The 11,395-nt window shown below is 46.5% G+C and overlaps 1 protein-coding gene across 1 annotated transcript in view; it reads right to left on the bottom strand.

The window, feature by feature from the left end:
- Nucleotides 1-11,395, bottom strand: part of Col27a1 (collagen type XXVII alpha 1 chain) — a 121,497-nt gene that overhangs the window by 84,535 nt on the left and 25,567 nt on the right. Inside the window, exons 6-7 of the mRNA XM_028779904.1 lie at nucleotides 4,592-4,645; nucleotides 3,250-3,303 (exon numbers count right to left, since the gene is read on the bottom strand). Coding sequence (XP_028635737.1) covers nucleotides 3,250-3,303; nucleotides 4,592-4,645 — 108 coding nt within the window. The remainder of the gene's footprint in view (nucleotides 1-3,249; nucleotides 3,304-4,591; nucleotides 4,646-11,395) is intronic.

The following is an 11,395-nucleotide window of genomic DNA, read 5'->3' as shown; positions in this document are numbered from 1 at the left end:
TTCTTTCTTTCTTTCTTTCTTTCTTTCTTTCTTTCTTTCTTTCTTTCATCCAGTCAGCCAATACATATGGTGCCTGTCATGTGCCACCCTTGTATGAATGTTGGGACCTTACATCTTTACATCCCATTAATCTCCTTAACCATCCACTGTACAGTGGAGGCTCGGCATACAGAGGTGGCTCGCCCACACTCACAGCCACAGGGGGCAGAGCTGGAACGCCACCACATTCCTTTCAAATGAACCTTCTCATAAAGAAGCCTCTTTTGACTGTGAACTGGGTGGGTCCACTCTTGGTTGAGAAAGTGTCTCAGTCAGCCTTGTATTAAGAACAAGGGCCTGAGGGTCAGAAGACCCAGGTTCAGACTCCAGCCTTCTGCTTTAAGACATAAGGAAGATTTATCTCTTAAGTTGGTGGCTCTGGATCTCAGCTGCATGTGGGACCCGCCTGGGGCCTTTCAGAAGTTCTGTTGCCTTGATCTAATGCCTAGCCTAGAATTCCACAGTGGTGTCAACACTTGCCAGGGTCAAGGGCCACCACTGCAGAAAATACCCTTAAGCTCTGACAGCCCCACCAACACCAGGGTCAAGTGTGGGTTTAGAGCATAATTCCCCATGTGCTAACAAGAAGGTGACAGAATAAATAAGATCTAGTTGGATCTTGGTCTCCTTAGCTATAAAACAGGGGATGCTTTTGCCTACTTTATGAGGCAGCATTGTGTGTGTACATGCTCAAATGTGTGTATACACATGTGTGTGCATGTATATGGAGGCCAGAGATCAACCCTCTGCAAGGGAAGTCCTCCTTGTTTATTTTATTTTGGACACAGGATCTTACTAGGTAGCCCTGGCTAACCTAGAGATCTCTATGTAGACCAGGCTGGCCTCAAATTCAGAGAGCCACCTGTCCCTGTTTCTCAAGTACTGGGATTATAAGTGCACCCAGCTTGTATTGTGGTTTGAGACAGGGCCTCTAAGAGGAACCTGGAACTTGCTGGTTAGTCCAGGCTTGCTGGACAGTGGGTTCTGGGGTCCTTCCTGTCTCCTCCTCACCAGCACTGGGATACAAGGTCATCGGACCACGGTTGGGTTTTTTCATGGTTCTAGGAATTGAGCTTAGGTTCTCAGGCTTTGTGGCAAGGATTTTACTGACAAAGATGACCCCAGTCATGCCTTCTGATGCTTGAAATTGTCGCCTGTTTTCCACTGGCACTCCCAACCGGAACGCTGTCCTGCCCACTTTCTCCATAGCCCCTTTCTATCCACCAACGCACATTAGATTTCACCGTTTTCTTGTTCTACCCCTCAAGAATGCAAGAGCTGTAAGCCAGGGTCTGTTTTCATACAGCATAGCCCCAGCATATAGTGGGTGTTTAATATATTCTTATCTAAGGAGTGAATGAACCAAACTTGAATATGGCAGATAGCTGACCTCACCTCCGCTCACCTATGTTCCTTTTCCTCAGCATTCCCACAGAGAAGACAAAGTCACCTTGGAGCAGCAGGGCTAAGTGGCTACCACAGTCACCAGAGATGGGGAACTGATTATAGGGGTAAGCCCAGGAACAGGATACCAAGCCATTCATTCTCCTCTATGACACCACCTCTATTAGAGGGTCCCAGGGCCTGAATCATCTGTGCTCTACACAGTACATGGTGACACCAGCCTGCCTGTTTTAGACCCTGTTTAGACCCTGGGCTCTGTAACAAATGCCCACAAGTGTTTGCCTGGGCCAGGGCCAGAAAGGAGTGCAGAGTACATGGCCAAGCAGTTTTCCACCCACTGAAGATGTTCACATAATTTGGAAGACACCCAACCCTGCTCAGGGAGCAGGGACTGTCAGCATCCCTAGCTATCTATTGAGCACAGGGAGCCCCAGAATCCTGGGCAGGAGGTAGCACAAGCCTGTGTTTCCTCCACCACCTCTGCTGCCTCGCTACCCCCTTCAAAGACTACCACAGGCTGCTTTATGAGCCAGACATAAGCCTTTCCCACTCATGGCTCCTCCACCAGAAAGCACTAGAACATGGGCCAGGTACATGCAGAACAGCAGATGCACTGTGTCAGCAAACTCTGCTTTTTGGTGGCCAGGCTGGCCTCTGGCATTTAAGTTATAGACTGCTCTGCCACAGAGGGTAGTGGAGGAGAGAGTGATAGCTATGATCTTCCAAATTCCCTGGGTAACAGAGACACTCATATTAAGGAACAGCCTAGGGCCAGGAGACACTCGGGCTGTCCCATTGAAAACCAGACAACTAGTCTAGGAGGCAGGCAACTGAGGACCAGAGTAGAAATGAGCCCTGGGCCCACGTGTCTGTTGGACAGCTCTTCAACACTGAGGGAATCTTCTTGGAAAGTGATTGGCCTCTGGCCTACACTGTCTTCCCTGTTTGTCCAGAATACCTCCTGTATACAGGCTACATGATTTGTCAGGAAAAAGTCATAAACTCAAGGTACATACACTGTTAGTTAGACAAGACTCAAGGCTGAAAATAACAAAGATGGGCCAAGTGTCCCTGAACAAGTGGCCACATTGTCTCAAAGTCTGAGCATTCCAGGAAGGCTTCAAGGGGAGGTGAAACTAGTGTTGGAGGAGAGGGGGATGCCGGCTAGGGACAAAGGAAGGAGCCCAAGGTACCTGGAGACCACAGCCTGGAGAGCAGCAGAAGCCAATCACCACCAACCAAGAGCAGACACAGAATGGCTGAAGAGGTGGCAGGTATAACAACCACGATAGCATATAACAACCAGGTAGAACACACAAAGAATGTGTGTCCTCTGCAGAATGTGTCCTGTAGCCCATCAGTGAGAGGCATCTCGGACTCAGAGGTTAAGGGTGGAACTCAGACCCTTCCTCCGAGTCACACAGCCATTCCCAGGCAGTGAGGAACTGATAAGAGAGTCTCTATCCTCCTTGCATATGAGGAGAGACACTGCTGCTGAGCCTGCCGGGCAATTCAGACGGTGCTCTAACCACCTGAAGCATGCTTGAGGGTTGCTCCTCTTGGGGATACAGTGAGCCAGATACTTCTAGTCACATGTCGTTATCTACAGGGGATTCACTTCACACCAAGAGGCTCCCAACCCCAGCACACTCAGGATTCAGGAACCTCTCCTCTCTTGCCCGTGGGCTCTGTGCCCAGGGAACCCAGCCATAACCAGGAGTCACAGGTGGCCCACGATGCTTCTGCTTGAAGGTCAAGCTTGCTGACAAGCCCATGGCCAAGGCCAAGTACAGAACCAAGTCCTACCTTCCGTCCCAAGGGTCCTGGATTTCCGGAGAGCCCAGGCAAGCCCATGTTGCCCTGTAAGACACAGACAACAGACTCAGGGAAGCAACTGGGCAGTGTGACCGCCACTGCAATGGTTGCAACCACTCATGGAGGTTCACAAAGGCCTAGAGGCCTCAGAGAAGAAATGGCAGTCACCGGGCCAAGTAGGAGCAGGGAGATGTGTGCAGTATCCAGCTCCCAACTCTGTGACCTTACTAACTCCATGTATGCAGCGCTTATGTATGTGGTTTAAGCAGAAGACATCGTACAGAGAGTGTGTTCTACCTATCAGCTCTCCTCATCTCCTGAACAATGTAACTATACATTCATCTGGAGTTTATTCTTTCATATTTTTAATCTAGGTCTCTCTGTCCTGGAAGTTCTGAGACTGGAAGGAGTAGACAAGGTCACTGTCCTGGGACTGAGTCACTTAGCACAGGTCTACTGAGTGGTCAGTATTCACCTCCTGTGACAAGATCAAAGGGAGTCTCTCTCTCTCTCTCACTCTCTCTCTCTCTCTCTCTCTCTCTCTCCTTCCTCTCTCTCTCTCCCCTTCTCTTGACTCCATGTGTGTGTGTGTGTCACACACACACACACACACACACACACACACACACACACGCGCGCGCGTCTATACCTAGCAGCTAGATGGAGATAGAGAGGTGTGAGTTCTAACCCTCAGAACCCAGACAAAGCCAGGCAGACCTGAGTGCACTCCTCTAGACTCTAGAGTATGGAACATGAGGCCTGTAATTAGATGCTGGGGTTTGAGCCCTCTCTTCCTACCTGACCTCCAGGGCCCTTGCTCAGCAAGGAGATTGGTGCTTTGGGAACAGGGAAGGTCCTTTGGCCTAAGTGTTTTCTCTTCCACGAGCAACTCATTTAGCTTCATAGCCTCAGGGAGCTAGAAAATCTTGAGGCCCTGGCTTTTACACCTCTCTCCTCTGGAGACACCAGGTCTCTCTGCTCTTCTGAGCACTCACAAGGGCTTTGAAGGTTAGTTGGAAGTTTCCAGGACACTGAACACCAAGAAACTTATGGATGTCAGCATTACCTAGCAAGTCCTAGCACAGAAAGCTATAGAGCACTGGGGGAAAGCGTGTCCACAGAACAAATCTGTTTGTTTGTTTGTTTCACCAGTCATAGCCTAGGAAGGTGGTGTTGGGAATGGCCATGGTCTCTGTGTTGAGATAGACCATGACCTTAAAGGAAAATACCAAACCAATCCCACTTGTTGGGACTTCATGCTTTCTGGGTTATGTGCAGTCTCTTCCCTCAGGAGGGTTCCTGGGGAAGGGAGTTTTGGGGTTCCTAAACCTACCTTTGCTCCATCATGAGCCTGTCCTGGTGAGAGTCCCGGGTCCCCTTTCTGTCCCTGAAATAAAAATAAGTCTGCCTCGGTCATCACATCACCTTGAGCAAATCTCCACAAACACTGCATTCATAGTCTTTCTTACTTTACCCGTTTTCACTCACGTAAACCCTCTCCCTCAATTCTGTCATTATCTTGTTCAAAGACCATCCGCAGCTTCCCTCTGACTACATGACTCCTGATTCCTTCCAGTGTCCCCAGCCTTCTGTGATCTGGCCCCAGCCAGTTCAAATTCTGCTCTCCTGCCACCGGCCAAGCCTACAAAGGTGTCCATGTGTATCATGACCACCCAGTCTGCTGTCACTCCCGACCTTCTCCACCCCATCCGCTGTCACCAGACTGCATGCAAACACCCCTCAGACATGGCTTGCACTTCCTGCCACCAGGCCCTTTCTCAAGCAAGGAGAACCATCCTAGAACCAGACAGTGTTCTTCAAGATGCCAGCTTCCAGTCACTGCCGGTGATCAGTCTGTCAATGGGTTGTTTGCTGTCTTTCCCTAGGCATCAGCATGTTCTAAGAGACACAACCAAAGGCACCTAGAGTCTGTAATTTTCCAGAAAGCTAACATTTGCCTCTTTGATCACCAGGAGCCCACGGATTACACACTGGAGGCCATTCCTAACTGCATACTGCATTCGACTCTCATTCTAGACCGAGGGCAGAGTGTAGAAACCCTACCACGCCAAAATACATCCAAAGAAACTGAATCCAGAAACAAGAGCTTTCAGGAACCCAGAATAAGGCATACAAAACTGAGACTGGATCCCTAAACCAGGACTCCCAGGTCTGTGAAAGCCCACCAGTGGGATGCGGGCAGTGTACCAGAGAGACCATGGTAGTTATATCAAGTCTCCATTCGAGGCAAGCACTGTCCATCTCTGGAAGATGAGAGGGTTCTGTCACAAGGATCCTGGTCCCTAGAAGCTGGGTCAACATAAAAGCCAAAGAGCTCACTGGCTGCATTTCACAGGGACAAAAGAAAGCTCTCACTTGCAGGAGAATGCTAGAAGCTTTCAACCCAGCCCTATCCCTTCTGCCTAAGCTTTCTAGCCTCCTTGCCTTAGTGAGCTCAGAGTCAGAGGTCCTTGGTGGAAGCCCTGGGCCTGTCATGGGCTCACAGTAGGACCACAGGCCAAGGGTCTTCTCCTCTCTGAGCCTTGGTTTCCTTGCTTTTTCAACAGGGGACGTGTAGCTTACATGCACACGTATGTGCAGACTGGCTTCGAGGGTTTCTAGGCGAAGGGCCAGTGGGATAATGGCTATGACACATGGGAAGAGTGGCTTGGCCAGCTCCAATTTCCATTAAGTCTTTTCTTTGTGAGAACTCAGACTTCCTAAGTCCTAACTTGATCCATCTCCACCAGAAACCATGTCGTTCTGGGCTGGAAGGAACCTCTCTGTCTCTTCTCCTACTATGCGTACACTGTGAGGTAAGCTCTACATCCCAACACTCTGCTGCAAATAAAGAACAGGGACTGGGGTTTAGAGAAGCCACCATAGCCTGGGCTAACCCAGAGGGTAGGAAGCTGGTTGGCTGACATCAAAGCCATTGTCTACAGCCTGAGGTTCTTCGCTCCTACCACCTCTCAGCTATTCTTCAGTCAGCTGCTCCAATGTGAAGGTCGGCCCTTCTTGGTAGATTCCAGAATCTTAATTCTATCAACCCGAGCCCCACACCCCAGGGGAGCAGGATTTCTGTAGAACCCCACTTCCAAATGCACTTGACATTATGCCCCCCCCACTGAGACACTCTCCCATACTCTGTAAATCAGAAGCCCTGCTCCACGCCTTTTATGTCCACAGTGCAAGGCCTGGACCAGGCTACCCAGCTACCAAGGATTCCTGTGGCCAAAAATGGACAGAGATTCTTCCTGTCCCACCATGCCCACCGTGGTCTGCAGCCAGCAGAGGAGCTGCCACACAGAGCACACAGGAATAGGTCGATGTGAACTCTATTCTGCCATTTCACAGAGTATAAAGACTGATAGATACCAAAAGCCCTGGCCAGGCTCCTTAGTAATTGATGGTTTTGCTATACAGTCTCAGCAAGAGTGTTTAAATATAATCTCTGTCCAAAGATGGACTAATACTGTGGACATTTATTGAGCATTCACTACAAACCAGGTGTGGCATTGAACACCAGGAATGGCATGGTAAAGAATAAGATACAGGAGTCAGGCACCTTGAGGAGAGACTCCAAGAGGGAACAGTCACAATAGCCTACCCTTTAAAGAGTGTTCTTCTAAGCCCTTGATACGTGTTAGTTCGTTTAACCTCCAGATCTATATAGGAGCCACATTCATGAACCCCATTCTATAGAAGAAGAAATAAAGTCAGAGCAAGTTGCTGCCACTTACCCAAGATAAGACAGTGAGCAGGAGGAATTTAGGGTCAGGAAGTCTGGCTGCAAGCTCTTTATATTTCAGCACAGTGCAGTGAAGATCTACACACCAGTGCTAAGTGGAGGGCAAGGAGAAGGCTGAAAGTTTTGTCTAAATGTGGATAAATTCCTGAAAGGATTGTAAGTAAGCTGAGGCTAAAATGGACAAGGAGGGTCAGCTCAAGGTACCCTTGCTTAGACAGAGGATGGCTTCAAGGATGGAGACTTTTCTGGTGTCTTTGACCTTTTGACATCACAATACCCTGTTGTCATCTGTAAAGTCCATACTTGAGATCTGCACAAACGAGTTTTTAAAAAGATTATAAACCATCTGTCTTAAGTAAGTTTATAATTGTGTTGGCTTCATTCATTGTGATCCTTGATCTTTTATAACTGGTGGGCCATGAGCTAAACACAGCTAGATGCATATAAAAGGTGAGAGAGAAAACAATAGATGGCATTTTATAAGTTCTTTATGTGTTAAGGACAAGGGTCTGGTCATTAGACCCAATTCTTCAGTCAACATGTCCATGTAACCTAGAGGAAGCCATAGGGTGACCAGGAACAATCCATATGGTGGCTTCTGCTTGGACTAGTTCATGAAGCCTTACAGCCAAGTAGACTACAAAGGAGAGTAAAACATGAACATTAGGTGCTAAGAATATAGTGGGGATGGGAACCGTGCTGGGTTCCATCCCCTCAGGAAGGAGAGTAGAAGACTGAGGGCTCTCTGTGACTGAAACCCAGAAAGACAACGAGACAGAGAAAGACTAAACAACAAAGGATCGAGAAACGCTAGACTGGACGTATCCTACATAACTCCCCTGTGACCTCAAGTATACAGTATAGGGGCTGGCCCAGAGACAGCATCACAGAACACTTCATGAATAAGCAAGCAGGGTCTCAAGAGAAGCAGAAGACACATCTGGCTAGGTCCTGGAACTTCCACAGAAGATTTCCTCTGAGGCTATTACTGTTTCTCAGGTTCAGAAGTCCCAGCCAATGCAATAAAGCAGGAAAAACAAATAGGAGGAGGAGACAAAAGTATGTCCTCTTTTGCAAGCGACATGACTTCCTGTCTGGAATATTCAGGAGAACCAACTGAAACACGAGCAGAGCAGACAATATACTTCAGTAAAGAGAGAAAAGGCAGGGTCATGTACTACAGACAAAAGTGCAAAAATAAAAAGCTCTCCCCAGTAACAGAAAGCCAGCAGAAAGTCTAACAGCAACAAAACATTACATTTCTAAGTATAAACTGAATAATAAATACCCAGGGATTATGCAATAAAAACTATAAAAGTTTACTGAAAGATGTTTAAAAGCCTCAACCAAATCAGGAAATATAGCATGTGTGTAGTGGGTAGAAAAAGTAATTATTTTAAGGATGCTAACTCTTCACAAATTAGTACAGACACTTAATTTCAGCTTTAGAAAACAACAATAGCAATAAACGAGAATGATTTTTAAATGAGAATGAAAATAAAATTTATCTAACAGAAAAAAAATAGCTGGAAATGTTTGAAATGAAGCAAGGATGTTACAAGGATAGTAAATGTCATGTAAGCAGACGGACAATCAACAATAAAACACAATGGAATGACTTAAAGCAGACCCTGGTCTACCCCACAACAATCCCCAGAGCAAAGGCTGTTTAATCAATGGTTAACTACAAGGGGAAAGCAACAGTGGAGAGCTAGGTCACATCCCAACCGCTGAGATCAGTTCCAGATGGCTTAGAAAGTACGAGTACAAATTATATTATGGAATAACTAGAAATAAAGGTGGACACATTTGATCATGACATGACCAAGAGATGCATGGAGGAAGAGAGAAAGGGAAAGGGAGGGAGGGAGGGAGGGAGGGAGGGAGGGAGAGAGAGAGAGAGAGAGAGAGAGAGAGAGAGAGAGAGAGAGATGAAATAAGCCTAGGGCTGCAGTACAATGACAGAGCACACGCTCAGCATGCATGGGATCTTGTGTTCAATTCCCAGTACACCTAAAGGAAGTGGGGCTAGGAAGATGGCTCAGCCAATGTTTGTTATGGAAGCTTGGCACCCTAAGTCTGCTCTCCAGAACTCATGTAAAGATAGATGGAGGTGACTCCACAGTTATCCTCTCACTCCAAATCACACAGTGGCATGAATTCACACACACACACATCCACATATGCACACTCACACACACACACACACACACACACATACACACTCACACATACACACTCACACATCCACATACACACACACTCACACACACACACACATCCACATACACACACATCCACATACACACACACTCACACATACACACTCACACATACACATACTCACACACAAACATCCATGCACACAAAACCATATGCAATATTAATAACAATAAATTAAAACTTCAAAAATGTTCAAAAAAGGGAAAGAGCCAGACTAGCCAGTAGATCCTTCTCCAAATCATTTGGACTCATTTGAAGTTCTTTAAATGTGTTAATATTGTTAACGTGTTGTAGATGTGCAAGTGTGCATGCACGTGTGTGTTCATGTATGTGTAGACTAGAGGACAGCCCCTACTGTGATTCTTTACTTGTCCTCTATCTTTTGAGAGGGGTGGAAGCTGAGACAGAGCCTCTCATTGGCCAGGATTTCAGCAAGGAGCTCAGGCTGCCTGGCTTACAAGCTCCAGGATCCTTTGACTCCATTTCCCCAATATGAGGATTACAAATGTGTCTCATCACACCTAATTTCCTTCTTAACACATATTCTGGAGACTGGACTCAGATTCTCAGGTATTTTACTAAACTGGGCAACTGGGCAACCTCTCCAGTCTTATTATTGCAAGTTTTTACAAATAGAATAAAGCTTCCATTTGTGAAAATCACCATCAGTAGCCTTATGGGCAACGAACAAACCAGGAAAATACTTCTAAGTGAAGCTTTTATAATTTGCATATATGAATAAATTTACATGTCAATAACATTACAACATCCCAATACCCCCAGTAAAATAATTAGTAAGTGGTGAAACACATTTCAAATGGACATAAGGAAAAACATGCTATAGATAATAAGCAAAAATAATGCATTGTCTTTTTTTTCAGTGTCTTCCTCTAATGCTCTTCCAGCATTAGCTCAACCTTCCCCAAAGGCAGTGATGAAGACATTAACAGCTAGGCAGCCTCAGCTTTTCTGTGCAGGCATGTTAGAAATTATTTACATATGCTGCTTGTACGTGCCTACATATATTTATGTATATGTGTGTATATATATATATATATATATGTATATATATATATATATATATATATATATATATATATATATATATATAGAGAGAGAGAGAGAGAGAGAGACATAAAAACACATGCGGCTCAGTCCCAAGAACAACGCAGCAAAGTGTGAGCTATTGTGATTCCTGTCTACAGAAATGGAAGCCAGACCTGGAGCCTTTAAATACTTAGCCCAAAGTCACACATGCAGCACAGGGTGAAACCAGAGTTCAGATAGGGCCCTTTGGCACCTGAGTCCATGCTGGAAACTCTGTTTTTTATTAACTTATCCTAGTGCAATATTTAGATATTCAAACACTCAGGTATAGTCATATTCTTCAAGATGTTACATGTAAATTAGCAGAAGGTAGTTTTGCACAGGGAACAGAGTTTTAGAGAGAACGGGGTAAGAATGCTGACGGGGAGCCTGACATCAGCCATTAGAACACACTCGGGATTAAACATTCACAACAGGAAATGCTTGCAATGGAATGTAAAGTAAGGAAGGCCAGACAGCAGCCTCGGTGAGGAAAAACCACATCCCTCAAGGGACACATGCAGTATTAGACAAGCCCTAGTGCAGGAGGCTTCAGGCAGCCTGTGGTTCTGTGCCCGATCTTGGGATCAGATTCTGGGAATCTCGCCTTGCCACCTCCCCCCACCCCACTAGAAATGTGACCCTTGGGCCATGGGTTTCCTCCTCTGTAAAATGGGAGTGGTAAGATCTGCCCTACGGAGTGAGGACAGCTCTCTGAGGTCCCCTGTCCTCCTGAACGTAGGATTCAGCCTCGTCACTTTTGCTCCTGACCCTCCAGAAGGATACAGCCTTTTTTGTTTTCTCTCTCCCTTTCCTGCTCATTTTGCCTTTGCCTCCCATCCTGGGGGCTGTTGGGATATCTTTCAACAGCACATAGTAGGGTCTCTAAAAACTAAGAATGATGACTAGATAGGTGGGCAGTCCTAGAAGAAGCCAACACCATGCTAAAAGAGGAGAGCAAGCTACGTGCAAGGCCTGAGAAAGGCCAGCCTTGTGATTCCACCAGGTTACTTCCCAGGGCCCTGATGACTTGATGAGCAATGAGGATCCTCTCCAGACACCCTTCCTGATTCAGAC

The sequence above is a fragment of the Grammomys surdaster genome, unplaced genomic scaffold (assembly GCF_004785775.1).
Source record: "Grammomys surdaster isolate TR1022 unplaced genomic scaffold, NIH_TR_1.0 363, whole genome shotgun sequence".
In the NCBI taxonomy this organism is placed as follows: Eukaryota; Metazoa; Chordata; class Mammalia; order Rodentia; family Muridae; genus Grammomys; species Grammomys surdaster.
The sequence above is the reverse complement of the archived record's forward strand: the minus strand, read 5'-3'. Positions and strand labels throughout refer to the sequence as shown.